Here is a 14,059-nt window from a genome sequence, read left to right on the forward strand (position 1 = left end):
GGGAGGAGGGGCTGGGGGCCCGGACCCCTGAGTCTGAGGAGGAGGGGGCTGGGGGCTGGACCCCTGACTCTGAGGCGGGCCGGCTTGAGCAAGCCTGGCCGGGCTTCGGAGGTCTCGGCACGCTCGTGCAAGGCGGGATCCCCCGGCCCCTCCTCCGCCGTCGGGCGCCGCCCCGCCCCCGACCCGGGCCCTCCGAGCGCCGGCAGCGAGCAGCCGGCGGGCCAGCGGCGTCCCTGCAGCCAGCGAGCGGGAGGAGGAGCTGCCGCCGCGCCCAGGGCAGCCGGGGCAGCCGAGGAGGGCGCCCCAGGTAAGAGCTTCCGCGCCTCCTCCCCCGGGATTCCGGCGTCCGGGTCGCCCTGCCCCCGGGAAGGGAGGGACGGGGGCGGGGCCGACAGGGGCGGGGCTTGGCGGAGGAAACTGAGGCAGGAGGGAAATGCCCCAGTTATGCAGCCGGTCCCCCGCAGAGGGGTCTCAGGAGTCTGGACCCTCAGCTCAAATCTTCTGGGGAAACGCAGGCCTGGGAGTCCGCATTTCTGAGTGCCCGGGGCGGGGAGGCCTGAACTCCGGAACTCCTGGGTCTGAGGGAGGAGGGCGCTGGGGGCCGGGACTCCCGGGTCGAGGGAACAGGCAGCTGCGGACCCACACGCCGGGTCTTGGTCGGGTCCGCCTGCGCGCCTCTTCACTCCCGCTCTTCCCGTTTCGCCGTCTCCCGGCCGGGGCAGGCAGCCACTCCAGGTATGTGCAGGAGAAGTCTTGGGCGGGCCCTGGCCTGTCCTGCGAGGAGGGAACATTCCAACAAACAGCCTTGGGGACCCAGGGCTTCTTGAGCGGGGGCGCTCAGGGACCCAGGTGTCCAGGCGGTTCTGCCCCCGCCCTGTCTGGGAGATGAATGGGCCGAGGGGGATGTCATCTCTCCCAGCCTCCTTCCTCCGCCGCCTCTCTCCTCCCGTCTCCTCCCCTCATCTGCTTCCCATCCCAGCCAGAAGCCATCACCTGGGCAGAAAGGGGGCCTCTGGGAAGGGGCGGGGCCTTGACTCTTGGTACCCTACACTCTCAGAGGAATTCTGGGAAGGGGGCGTTTGGGATTGAGGCCCCCTCCGCCGCTGCCTATACAACCTGCCTGTTCTCTTCTTCCCCCAGCTGGTTGCCCCTCTCTCTTCTGAGATGTCAGGAAGGAGGGAGCCACCTGTGTCCTCCGCAAGGGCCCCCGGGAATCTGGGGGCCCCCAGCCCCAGAGCTCGGAGGTGGAGGAGGTGCTGACAGGTCAGGTAACCACTGGCTGCTTCTCCTTCCTCTCCACGCCTCCCTTTCCCAGGACCACCAGGCTTCCAGAATGTTGCAGAGAACCTGCAACATCCACACCCCCACCAGGCTCTCCCAGCCCCAGGTTAATTGCACACACAGGGAAGGTGAAGCCCAGCCTGAGAAGGGAAGTGTCTTGCCTTGTTAGTGGCAGTTTTGAGCTGAATTTGCTCTCCCTAGGATTCCAGATTGTGGTCTTTCTCAAAATTTTGGAAGGTCATTGGGTGTGGTGGCACATGCCTGTGGTTCTGACTACCTGAGAGTCTGAGGCAGAAGGATTGCTTGAGCCCAGGAGTGCAAGGCCAGCCTGGGCAATGTAGCAAGATCCCATCTCTTAAAAAAATTTTTTTGGAATGTCCTCCATGCTACAGGACATAGGATTCCTCTGGTTGTAGAGGCAGGGTGGCAGAGTGGAGTTGCCTAGACAGAGTTTAAGTCCCTCTGTGCCATTTGCTGGCTGTGGAACCTGGTCCAAGTAACCAACTTCTCTGAGCCTCATGTATTTCCCCATTTGTTGGCTATTAAGTAATAGTAGTTGAATGATTATTAGTCTAGAAGTTGGGCATTAACTATGTCCTAAAGTATAGGGTCCCCCAAGGTTCTAGAACAAGGACTGCACCATGGTTCTGGTATCGGGCCTCCTGTAGGGTTCCCAACTTCTGTCTCCCCTTAAATTTTTACCCTCCTCTCTAACCCTGTTCTCCTTCTCTGTCTCCAGGTGCTCCAAGAGATGCTCCCCCTCCCCTCATGCTCCCTCCCCATCCTCCTCCTCTTCCTCCTCCCCAGTGTCCCAATGGAGCCCCACCCCCCACCCTCACCACTGCCCCCTTTTCTAGCCCCTGAATGGGACCTCCTGTCCCCCCGAGTAGCCCTGTCCAGGGGTGCCCCTGCTGGGCCCCCTCTGCTCTTCCTGCTGGAGGCCGGGGCCTTTGGGGAGCCAGCAGGCATCCTAGCCAACCGCAGTCGACGCGGGGTGAGCGAGACAGCACCAGCAAGTCGCCGGGGCGAGCTGGCCGTGTGCGATGCCGTCAGCGGCTGGGTGACAGATCGCCGGACAGCTGTGGACTTGCGTGGACGCGAGGTGGAGGTGCTGGGCGAGGTGCCTGCAGCTGGCGGCAGTCCCCTCCGCCAGTACTTCTTCGAGACCCGCTGCAAGGCTGATGGCACTGAGGAAGGTGGCCCAGGTGGGGGTGGAGGAGGCTGCCGGGGTGTGGACCGGAGGCACTGGGTGTCCGAGTGCAAGGCCAAGCAGTCCTATGTACGAGCGTTGACCACTGACGCCCAGGGCCGTGTGGGCTGGCGATGGATTCGAATTGATACTGCCTGCGTCTGCACACTCCTCAGCCGGACTGGCCGGGCTTGAGGCCCATGCCCAGGAACTGGTCAGGCAGAGACAGACAGAGCTGGATGCTGAGGGACCTCACAGGTGGCCTGGTTGCTTCAAGGGCCTCAGTTTGGGAACTTGTCAAAATGATCACAAAATCACAGCTTTCTGATTTTGAGAGCTCAATTTGTGCAGGATGGACGATGAAACTAAATGAGGTTTTGAAGGATGAATAGGAGTTCTCCTGGAGGAATTTGAGGATAATAATGATGATGGTAACAATAATGGCCAGTATTTACTGTTTACTGTTTATCTGTTTATCAGCCCTAATACATAACTCCTCAGATCAACTGTCATGGATTTGACCATCCCAGGCCCTTGGCTTTAAGTTGCTGACCACTCAATCTTAGAGGACACCATTTTGCCCACCCTGGAGACAAGAAAAAGGAGGGGATATGTCAAGAAGTGGGTGGGGGAGGATAGAAACTGGGACATGCTAGCAACCAGCCAAAGGACCTTGAGGACATGGTCCACAGAAGGCCTCTCAGTATCTGGGAGCTGGAGGTCAAATGAGAAATTTACTTGGTGAGAGGGGGCGAGTGTTGGCTTAGTATAGTTTATTCTGAGGTCAGAGTGAGCCAGTTGTCACAATGGGAGCACAAGTGACGTTGAGTCATAAGAGGTCAGGATGCTGGAGAGGTCAGCCTTGGCAGGGAGCTGGAGTCAGGTTTCTACCCCTCCTTTCCCGTCCCAACCTTTACCCCACATTGGGAAAGAAATAGACCTTAAATTTGTCCAGCTTGAGTGGGACATGAGATTCTGACCAATTGGCCTGCCCCCTGGCTAGGATCAGGGGTCATTGGACATTGATAGCCCAGCAGAAAGGGCCCCAGAAGCCTCGATTGGGGGAGGGGAGGTCATTGGGACCCTGGGCCAGGCCACAGAAGGTGGCCTCAGCTTCTCCTGTCTGAAGAATGGGCTGGTGGGATGAGAGAATGGGGGCTGAGGAGGCAGAGGCCTTCACCAAAAATTCTTTATGGTGAGGAGGTGACAAGGTAAGTCAGGGACAGACCTCACCCTCCAAGCACCCCTTCATGTTTTACTGCACCATTGCCGCACACCTGTTGCCAACACACACATACACACACACACACACACACACACACACACACACACACACGAACACACTTTTAGGTTCAGCTTCCAGCTAAGGACATAGACATCCCTTTCCCCCTCCTCCACATCCTGGACCCATGGACAGAGTGGGGTCTGGCTGCCTCAGTTTCTGTACCCCCTTGTTTTAGATCTGTCACTGTCGCTCCTTTTTGCCACCTCCTTCTGTCTCTAACTTCCTGTGTCTTTTGTCTCTGGGTTAGTAGTTTCCTTTCTGTCCCCGTCTGTTTCCCGCTCACTGTCTCTTACCCATTCTTGTATTTCTTTCTCACTCAGCAAAGCTCTTTCCACACACCCCCCCCCCCTTTTTTTTAGACAAGGTCTGGCTCTATTGCCTGGGCTAGAGAGCAGTGGCGTCATCATAGCCCATTGCAATCTCAAACTCCTGGGCTCAAGCAATTTTCCTGCCTCAGCCTCCCCAGTAGCTGGGACTACAGGTGTGCCACCACACCCGGCTAATTTTCCTATTTTTTGTAGAGACGGGTTCTCACCATGTTTCTCAGGCAGATCTTGAACTCCTGGCCTCAAGCAATCCTCCTGCCTTGGCCTCCCAAAGTGCTAGGACTACAGGTGTGAGCCATGGCGGCCGGCCTTGTCCCACTTTTTGCTAAGTATTTCCCCGTGTATTTCTTTGTGGGTCTCTCCCTCTTCGCCCAACCCCATACCCAGGTGGGAGTTTTCAACCAAATCGAAGGCAGGCGGGACAGCCAGCGGGGCTGCTTCAGCACACAGGGAGGCTGGGGGAGCCCCAGGAACGTCTGGAAATCATTACCCCGAGATGGGCAGGCCTGGCAGAGGGAAGAGGCAGCCAAGAGCGTTTGGACCCTGTAGGAAAAGGGGCGTTCCTCATGGATTTCCTGATGTGCTGGGAGGGGATCTGTCTTGACCTCTGACACCCATCTCTGTCCTCTCTCTGCTGCTTCGTCTCTGGGTCTCTGTCTCCCCCACCCCCAGGGTCTCTAGATCGCTGAAACACGCTCTCTCTCTGAACTTCTACTTCCCTTTCCTCTTCTGCCCTCCTGTCTCTGAGCCTTCACCCCCTCCCCGTGTTTCCCTGTGTTCCCGTGCCCCTCTTAGGGTCCCTGTGCTTCCATTCCTGGGTCTCTTTCTCATTCTATTCATCCACATGCCTGCTGGCCCTTCATTGGCCGGGTTCAGGGTGGGAGGGTTCTGTCACCTGGGGCAACAGCAACAACAAGCCTGCTCCTGCTTGGCTCCGGTGGGGGTGGGACCATGGCTGGTCGCACTCTAGCTCTGCGCTACGGGCCCCCGTGGTCCCCCATCTCTGGAACTGAAGTGCCTGGATCCTGGCCCAGCTGGCATCTCACCAGCAGCGGCGTTGCCCACCACTTTATCCCATCTGCGTCCTTTCCCCCGCCCACCGTGCAGGTGAGAGGACCCTAGGCTGAAGGAGGGGCCTGGGGATCCAGAAACGTGGGTGCTGAGGGAAGCAGGGTTTGGGGGCTTGGGCTCCTGTCTGAAGCGGGAGGGTCCTGGGGTGCTGGGTCTGAGAGAGGAGGGGCCCAGGAACCTGGATGTCAGGGATTGGAGAGAGGAAAGGGCTGGGGGCCGACCGGCAGAGGTTAGAGCTGGGGGTGGAGGAGCGGACTCCTGGGTCTTTTTAGCTGAAGTCTGGGGCCTTCTCCCCAGTTCACGGTCGCAGAGCCCCTACCCCCGGCCGCACAGAAGGATTCGCACATCTGGGCTTTCGACGAGGTCATCAGCAGATGGGAGACGACCTCCGGCTCAACTTACGTGCCCAAGACCTACGGTGGGCCCTATGCGCAGCCCCGGGCCGCAGAGCCTGCGGACCCCAAGCGGACTGTGGGGATCAAGGATTTAGGAGAAAAGGTAAGGTCCTGGGATGCCGAAATCCGCGGGGGACTGGGCTGGGGACCGCACTGGAGTCACCTGCGCCCTCACATTGGGTCTCTGGGTCGCCTTCCCGCAGCTCAGACACCGCGGCTGGCGCCTCCCTCTGCGCACAAAGCACCAGAGCGAGACGAAGGCGCAGTACACCAGCTGGCCCGGCCTGGACCAGTGCCCCACCGTCCACGTCGGGCCGCAGCCCCCGGAGCTTGCGGACCACCACCGTGGGGGTCCTTCCCAGGTAGCGAAGTGGAAGACAGGGCTGGCGCGACGGGGCAGAGGTGGGAGAGTCTGGGGCGGGGCCAGAAGGAATTTTTAGTTGGGGGCGTGGCTAAAGGGTCCGGGGCGGGATCAGGAGGTTACTGAAAGTGGGGGAGGGACTTGGACTTCTTGAGGCGGGGCCAGGAGGCGGGACTGCAAACTCGAAATCCGGGCTCTGAGGCTAGTGCGGAGCTAGACAATCCACTGTAGGTCGGGGAACAAGGCTAGGTGACACTTTGCCCCCGGAGGCGGAGCTAGAATATTCTGACACGGGGTCAGGTTCGAAGGTGGGAGGGGTATAGTGGAATTTTTGCCCAAAATGCTGCTGAGCTCCAGTGGCGGGACGGGGGTTTGTTTGTGGCTGGGGGCTTGGATTTGAGTTCCTTGATCAGCAGGAGTGTTTGGATTTACGGGAGTGAGGCTGGGTTCTGATTTGAGAAAAGAAGCTGAAGTACCCTAGCGTGGGGACTGGTCAGGAAGCATTCTGGTTCTGGGGGCGGGGCGTGAGGGGCCGAGTCCAGCAGGGATGTTGAGATGGAAGAAGTCTGGGACCCCGGGCTTGGAAGGGGGCTTGAAACCTTTCTCTTGCTCATCCCTCCTCCCCCAATCCTCCTCAGGCCCTAATCCCTTGGACGAAGAACCCCGAGCTGGCAGGCCGGCCGTTCACAATATCCGACCGGGGTGTCCTGGACCTCCACCAGCTCTATCTGACCACCTCGGCCCGGGATTTCTACCCGAAGTGAGCCGGGATCCTCGCTCCGCACCGCCCTCCTGCACAGCACCTGTGCGGGCTGGTGGGGCGCCGAACCCCCTGGTGTGGCTCCCCTGTGACTCAGTAGTCTCAGCCTTCAGCTCCTGCACACGCAAGCGCCAAGTTCAGACCTCAGCCCCTTCCTCTTTGAGCACCCAGGCGTCCTTAGCGTTAACTCTCAGGAAATGCGGTAGGGACGGGAAGCCTGCGGCGGGACCCCCGTCGGTACTTGAGCACTCAGTCCTTCCCAAGGATGCGAAAGCCCCAGCTTCCAGGCCCTTAAGTACCTCAGGGTCCCAGGAATCCAGGCTACGCATCCCTGGTCCCGTCCTTCCTAAGGGGTCCCCAATTCCTGCAAATGTGCCCTCGCCTTGAAATGCAAGAGTTCGGGTCTGCAGTCTCCTCGGGACTCGCGGTCTGAACCTAAACCCCGTCGGGAGGATCCAGCCGTGTCCTCCCCATCCTGCTGCCCTCCCGCAGGAACCAGCTGTCCGGATATCCTCGCAAGGACTCGTTGACTTCGAGCTTCAAGGAGACGCCCCAGGTCCGGGGCCACGGCCCGCGGCTCCCGCCGTGCCCGCCACGGATCCGACTACCCCGCGCGCGCCCGGTGACGCAGGCCGTGCCGCACCGCGGGGCCCTCTCTCTGGCTCGGGAGTCCTACAGCCTCCCGCTGCATCCACTCCGCCAGCTCGACCGTTTCTGCCCGCTGGAGGTGCCCTGGGGCGGCCCCCACTGGAAGCCCCTGCCGGGCACCTACAGCGTGCCGAAAGCCTACAGCACCGAAAACTCCTGCTACGGCAGCTCGAAGCCCGCGTCGGTTTGAGCCAGTCGGGCAAGCCCCGCCCCCAACGCGCCCCACACCGCCGTGAGCGAAGCCGAGCGTGGAGGACCGCGACCGGGCACACTGGGCGGAGCTGAGGTCCGGAGCCCCGCCCACCACGCGGGAGCGAAACAGCTTGGGCCACGCCCGCCGAGTCTATTGACCTGTGGGCGTGGCTAAACGGACATGCCCACTCGGTTGCTTCAGGTTTGGGGGAGACTAAGCTCAGAAAATGCACGTTGACGTGGTGGACCAGCGGGTGGGACACGCCCCCTGCGGGAGACGGGGCAGGGCTTGCCTTAATCAATGAGTTAAATAGCTTAAATCACACATTTCCCAGGACAGCTCCTGGCATTCTGGCTTATGGGGGCTTCGGTGTGGGTGGGAGATGGGGCTCAGGCTGAATTCCTTCTTGGGGGAGCATCTGTGTGCAAACGGCTCCCCTTCCTCTCGGATCCCGCAGAAGCCAATACCGACGCCACGCCCCTCCTGAGAGGCTGCTCTGTGGCAGAGGGTCGGCTGCTGTCTTTCAGTGTCAGGTGGAATAGGCTTGAGGCTTCAGCCCAACACTTTTCTAGAGGAGCGTCCTACAGCCTCCCCTCATCATGGCCAGAGGCAGGTTTCCTATACTCTACTTCCTGTGCCTCCAACACGGATTAGTCTCTAGGACCTGGGGACCGAGTCTGTGAGCTCACCTTCATCCTGCCGTCTCACCCTGGGCACTGCAGCCACCGAGGGGAGAGGGATGGTGTGCTCGCTCAGCCCCTCCTGCGCCTCCCTGACCTTGTCCACCTCTCGCCCCCAGCGGGATTAGTGTCTAGGTTACCTCTGCATGCTGCCACCCACCGCCCAGTGGCCTTGCCACCCCCACAACCCACAGGTATAAAGCCAGGTAGATGAGGTAGGGCAGGCGCCAAGGATGGAGACGCTCCAGGTAAGACTGTAGGGCCCCCGAGCACCTTCCACCTCTGTCCAGGACATAACTGGCACAAGGAGGGGCAGACTCCTGTAACCTGGTGAAGAAGGCCTCTTTTCTAGAAGGGCGTGACAGCCAGCAGGCTTCAGGTGGGGCAGTACCTGAGGGTGGGTATGTGCAATGGGACGTCTGGGGTCCCTTGGGCTGTGGGGGGGTCCAGAATGGAAGATGTCCAGCAGGTCCCTGGGTCCTTGAATGTGGTGTCTTCATGAATGGGAGGGTAAGGGCTCAAGGCTGAGGTCTCAGGCTGGACCTGAGGCACTGGCCTTGTCCCAGGGGCTGCTGCTGTGGCTGCTGCTGAGCATGGGTGGGGTGTGGGCGTCCAGGGGGCCACTGCGGCCACTGTGCCGGCCCATCAACGCCACCCTGGCTGCTGAGAACGAGGCCTGCCCCATCTGCATCACCTTCACCACCAGCATCTGCGCCGGCTACTGCCCCAGCATGGTGAGCTGCCCGGGGCTGGCAGGGGCCAGCACTTCTGGCCTGAGAATAGGTGCTGCCGCCTCAGTGCTAGGGTGGAAAGGCCGGACCCAGAGGACAGAAGGTGGCAGTGGGGTTGGAAGGGGTCTGGTCCCCCTGGCAGGGACTAGGAAATTGGGTGCGTGGGAGGGAAGGTGCAGGGATCCCTTGGACACCTGAGTCTGGGGTCTGTGGGGGCAGCTGGGGAGCTCAGGTGAGGACCTGGCCCCAGGCAGATGCCCTTTTCCCCACCCACACGGCCTCCAGGTGCGGGTGCTGCCAGCCGCCCTGCCCCCCGTGCCGCAGCCGGTGTGCACCTACCGTGAGCTGCGCTTCGCCTCCATCCGGCTCCCCGGCTGCCCGCCTGGCGTGGACCCCGTGGTCTCCTTCCCCGTGGCCCTCAGCTGTCACTGTGGGGCCTGCCGCCTCAGCAGCTCTGACTGCGGGGGTCCCAGAGCCCAACCCTTTGCCTGCGACCACCCCCATCTCCCAAGTCTCCTCCTCCTCTAAAGACCCCAACCTTCCACGCCCACCCCCAACTTCTGGAGCCAGCAGATGCTCCATCCTCCCACCTCCCCAATAAAGCCTTCTCTATCTGCACTCTGGGGGTGTCTTTCTGGGGGCTCAGGGCGACAACACACACACACAAAATGGGTTCAACTTCAAAACCATTTTATACAAAGTCACAGTGTCGGAACTCTGGTAGAAAATAAGATGGTGGTGGGGGGTGACAACCAGCTTAGGAGGTGTCCATGGTTTCACCTTCTGCGGAGAGAAAGGAGGCCATGTGGTCCGTGTGGTCCAGAGGGCACGACCTGAGCTTTCTGGGCCAAGCTCCCTACTCCTCCCACTGCGGGTGACACTTAGAGTGCAAGGCACGGGTGGGGACACTCACTGAGCTCGTTGAAGAGGAAGGCGTCCTGGTACTCCTTCATGTATTGAGTGGAGCGGGACTCGTCCAGAAAGAGTGAGTAGACCCGCTTGATGTCATCTACCTGCACCTCTGTGCCCTGGTGGGGGACGGTCAGTCCTGAGTGGGGACCCTCTCTGTGAAACCCACTGCACCCGGACCCCAGCCCACGCCACCTCCACACTCCAGGCAGCAGAGGGTGGCAGACAAGGGCAGGGATTCTAGGTCAGATCTCATAGGTTCAAATCCTGCCTCAGTCACCAGTTTCCTGATCTGTAAAATGGACTTTACAGCATCTAGCTGCAGTCAGCCGGTATCTACTGAGCACTCACTATAGCCAGGCCAGGCCAGGCCACACAGAAGCAAACGAGAGGGACGAAAATCCCCTGCCTGTGTAAACGCTACCCCACGGCTGACCTTGCGTTTCCTGCACACCAGGCTGGCGGCCGTGATGAGCTGGATGGCGTAGCGCAGCGAGGTCTCCAGCCCGATGCGGGTCAGCACTGTGTAGGCGTCCTCGCTCATCTCTACGTCTTCCTCCTCGCACCTGCAGGCAGGTGGGACAGAGGGTGGCTCGGCTGGGACAGCTGAGGAAGTGGCTGCAGCACCCCCGGTCCTCCTCCTCAGGAATGCATGGAGTCTGAGGCTCAGAACCACAGAATGCTGAAGCTGGAAGAGCCACTGAGGCAAGGGCAGGGACAGGCTGGACCTGAAACCTAGGCTTCCTGACCCCCACCCAGGGCCCTGTTCCCCAACCCAGTCACCGGTACCTCCCCTCCTTTCCCCACAGCGCCCCCCCCACCTCCAGATCAGAGGCCACTACCTGGATGCCCAGCTCAGCCCTCTCTTCTTGCAGGCCCAGTGACCTTGGGCCAGTCACACACACCCCCAGACCTCAATGTCCCATTTGTCAAACTGGGTGGACACCAGCCCTGCCTCTCAGGTGCACAGCCTGGTCCTGCCCGTACCGGATGCGGAGGATCTGCTTCGTGTCCTTCTCGCTGTAGGGAGCAGTGGAGACAATGAGCAGCCGGTCCAACAGGTCGATGGGGATGCCGTGGGGGCTCTGGTAGCTGGTGCCCCGGATGCTGCGAGAGGCAGAAGGGAGGGCTGTCAGGGCGATGCTCCCAGAACCCAGCTCTCTGTTCCCTCTACTCGAGTACTCCCACCTCCCCCCACCACGACCCACTCACTGGCCCAAATGCCATGTAACCTTCAGCCCACGGCTCCCATCACCTCCTGACGTCACCTCCTACGCAGCCTTCCCCAGCTGCGTCAATCCCCCGAGGGCACCCTCACGCAGAGCCGGGGCTGGCTTTGCCCAGATATCTATGTCCAGGATTACTGGATCAAGGTCCCATTTTCTGCTCAACACAAAGCTGCACAAGGGAAGGGACTGTGTCTGCCTTGTTCCCTCCTGCACCAGGGCCAGCCCAGGACTGGCACTCGGTGGGCGCTAGGAGCTACAGTCAATGCCTGTTATTCATAGTAGTTAGGTTCTAAAGCTGCTGCAAACACTGGATTCACCAATCCTTAGCCATTGCTCCTGAAAGAACACAGGGTGAAGTTCCTTCAATCCTCTGGTCACAACATTTTCATCAATCAATATATAACTTTGGTTTAAGTGTGCTTCCGTTTAAAGACACCTTATTTAGTATATATTGTTCATTCACCAACACCGGGCTGATATCGACAGCACTGTAACTTATGCCTGAACGAAGCATCCATCTCCAACACATGTATTTTCTCCCAAAAGGCACATCATCACCTTCTTGCACTTAGGAATACCAGACAGCATTTCAGCACTAAAATGTCTCTTGACAATTTAGTCACAAAAAAAAAAAAAAAATGACAAATGTAGCACCAAATAGATCACAAAAAGAATGCTTTGTTTACAGCAAGAGAGCTGAAAAAAGCAGGAAGAGCATCACCTCGTTCAACCTCAGCTGGGAATGTGCGCATCAGATGACTCGAATTAGTGGTGCAAATATTTATTTGGGGATTACAAATAAATGTTAGCGAGTAGGCAGATTCACAAATACAGCATCTGCAGACGACGAGGACTGCCTGCACCTGTTCCTCCTCGCAGGTGGCCCTGGCAGCCCCACACCCTGATCTGCACCGGCTGCAAACTCTGTCACCTCTGGGTGTCTGTTCCAATGCCCAGCCATTCCAAGATGAAATTCTGGAACTGCCACCTTCTAGACATGTGGCCTTGAGCAAGTCACTAGGCCTTGCTGTCCTGATCTGTAAAATGGGGCCCAAGACAGTATCTACCTCCTGAGCTACTTCTGAGGGTCCCAGGAACTCACCCAGGGAAAGAGCCGAGCACAGAGGTAGGACAAGTGCCCACTGTCCCAGGAGCCATGCACTCTTCCTGCGTTTCATGATACCCACCCCCACTGCCCAGTTTCAGCTGGGGCCACGGCCGCGGCGCCCGGCGCGGTGCCGGAGCCGACAGTCCCCGGCATGGCCATGTGCCTGGCCAGTGCTGGTGGAGGGCGGGGAGCAGACTCGGGATCCCAGCCTATGGGGGCTGCTTGCCTTCCACATCCCCCCCCTCTATGTGAGCTGAAACGTGGACGAGGTGGACAGGAGAGCCAGCTGGGACAACGGGGCGCAGGGTGCCCGCAACTCCCAGGGGGAGAGGGGCCACCATGTATCAGCGCGTGGTGCCCTTCGTGTCTCGGGAATTTTTCCACACCATCCTTAGGCCAAAAACAACACTGAGAGCTCCACCGATTAAATAGTTTGGTCTAAGTGACTTAACAACTGTAGTGGCTTATGTAGTATCTAAGACATGTCACTGTGCTTCCCTCAAAATTAAAAATCATCCCACAGCACCCGTGAGTTTCCTGCAGCGCCCTGGGGTGCTGTGGCACACAGTCTAGGAACCGCAGCCTTAGGAGCTGCAGGAGCAACGAGACAGAAAGAGCACGGGCCCTGGGCATCCTTGTGGAGCAGAGATGCCTGCCCTCCTACCTTGTTTAAGGGACAAGCACGTGTCTGAGCCACGACAGTCACAGCATACTACCTAACGAGGTGCTCAACAAATGCTCCCTGTTCCCCCTGCAGCCGGCTCACCGTGTGATGCCGCGGTTAGTGGCCATGATGAGGACAGGTGCCATGTCACTCTCCAGGGCCCGGTTGAGGAAGGAGAAGCTCTCAATGTCCAGCATGTGGACCTCGTCAATGAACAGCACCTGGGAGCCATTGGGGCATGTGTCAGACTCGCCGCCCACACCCCTCCTCCCAGTCTGCCCCCCACCCCGCCACCTGCCCCGGCCGTGTCCTGGGTGCTCACCCCAGGGATGATCTCTGCCTTGCCCTCCTCACGCCACTCAGCCACCTTGGCATTGATCTGTTCTCGGACTTCTGACTTGATCTCCCCGGTGTCACCTGTGGGAGGCACAGGCGGCATCGGGGAAGTCAGAGAGGAGACAGAAGTCTAGGGCTGGAGAGTGGCCGAAGATAAGAGAAAGATGGGATACCAGGGACAGAGGAAGGAGGGCACGCGACAGGAGGGCCGGGGAGTCTGAAACGTCCTGAGAGAGGAGGAACAGCAGCAGAGGACCCAGTGGGGAGTGGGGGCAGGGACCCCCATCACACGACCTGAGGGAGGGACTCAACAGCAATGGTAGGGTAGGGATAAACTAAACTCACAGGCTGTCAGGGAGACAACCTGAGGAGAGCTGCCAGGCCTGGGGGTGGCGCAGGGCAGGAGGGGACAGGGAGGGAAGGGCTTCACCTGAGAAGAGAGCCAGGAAGCCCTGGGTGCGGGAGTTGATGACGTCGATCTCATGCAGGGACACGGTGTGCACCACCTCTTTGCGCTTCTGGAGCTCCCCATCTGGGCACTGCACAAACTTGGTCTGTGGGGCCGAGGGACGGGGTAGACGCAAGGGTAGAGAGGGCATGAAGGGCGGCTCCACAGGCCTGTCTCTCTCTGGGGGAGATTGGAGCCCCCTGGAATGGGGATGGGAGGCCAGATGTGGTCATCCCAAAACCTCAGGCCCAAAAGGTAGTCAAGACTAGGGGTATGGCCGGGTGCGGTGGCTCACGCCTGTAATCCTAGCTCTCTGGGAGGCCGAGGCAGGATTGTTTGAGCTCAGGAGTTCGAGACCAGCCTGAGCAAGAGCGAGACCCCGTCTCTACTAAAAAAATTAGAAAGAAATTATCTGGACAACTAAAAATATATAGAAAAAATTAGC

The 14,059-nt window shown here is 59.5% G+C and overlaps 4 protein-coding genes across 4 annotated transcripts in view; 3 read left to right on the top strand and 1 right to left on the bottom strand.

Moving 5' to 3' along the window:
- Positions 1 to 1,135: 1,135 nt before the first annotated feature.
- Positions 1,136 to 2,912, top strand: NTF4 (neurotrophin 4). The gene is made up of 2 exons (XM_012643190.1): positions 1,136 to 1,263; positions 2,021 to 2,912. Exon 2 carries the CDS (start codon positions 2,033 to 2,035, stop codon positions 2,663 to 2,665), a length of 633 nt encoding a protein of 210 aa, XP_012498644.1. The 5' UTR covers positions 1,136 to 1,263; positions 2,021 to 2,032; the 3' UTR covers positions 2,666 to 2,912.
- Positions 2,913 to 5,526: 2,614 nt separating this feature from the next.
- LOC105809275 lies at positions 5,527 to 7,506 on the top strand. The gene is made up of 4 exons (XM_012643026.1): positions 5,527 to 5,650; positions 5,751 to 5,839; positions 7,161 to 7,253; positions 7,300 to 7,506. Exons 1-4 carry the CDS (start codon positions 5,527 to 5,529, stop codon positions 7,504 to 7,506), a joined length of 513 nt encoding a protein of 170 aa, XP_012498480.1.
- Positions 7,507 to 8,422: 916 nt separating this feature from the next.
- Positions 8,423 to 9,521, top strand: LOC105809276 (lutropin subunit beta-like). The gene is given in 4 exon segments (XM_012643027.1): positions 8,423 to 8,437; positions 8,756 to 8,923; positions 9,206 to 9,427; positions 9,429 to 9,521. Coding segments are annotated over 4 exon segments (498 nt in total).
- Positions 9,522 to 9,595: 74 nt separating this feature from the next.
- RUVBL2 (RuvB-like AAA ATPase 2) overlaps positions 9,596 to 14,059 on the bottom strand; it is a 20,991-nt gene continuing 16,527 nt past the window's right edge. Inside the window, exons 8-14 of the mRNA XM_012643028.1 lie at positions 13,597 to 13,720; positions 13,153 to 13,247; positions 12,933 to 13,051; positions 10,817 to 10,936; positions 10,266 to 10,395; positions 9,834 to 9,948; positions 9,596 to 9,703 (exon numbers count right to left, since the gene is read on the bottom strand). Of these exons, the coding sequence (XP_012498482.1) occupies positions 9,678 to 9,703; positions 9,834 to 9,948; positions 10,266 to 10,395; positions 10,817 to 10,936; positions 12,933 to 13,051; positions 13,153 to 13,247; positions 13,597 to 13,720 (729 nt within the window). The 3' untranslated portion in view covers positions 9,596 to 9,677. The remainder of the gene's footprint in view (positions 9,704 to 9,833; positions 9,949 to 10,265; positions 10,396 to 10,816; positions 10,937 to 12,932; positions 13,052 to 13,152; positions 13,248 to 13,596; positions 13,721 to 14,059) is intronic.

This window comes from Propithecus coquereli, unplaced genomic scaffold, assembly GCF_000956105.1.
Source record: "Propithecus coquereli isolate 6110/MARCELLA unplaced genomic scaffold, Pcoq_1.0 Scaffold193, whole genome shotgun sequence".
Lineage (NCBI taxonomy): Eukaryota > Metazoa > Chordata > Mammalia > Primates > Indriidae > Propithecus > Propithecus coquereli.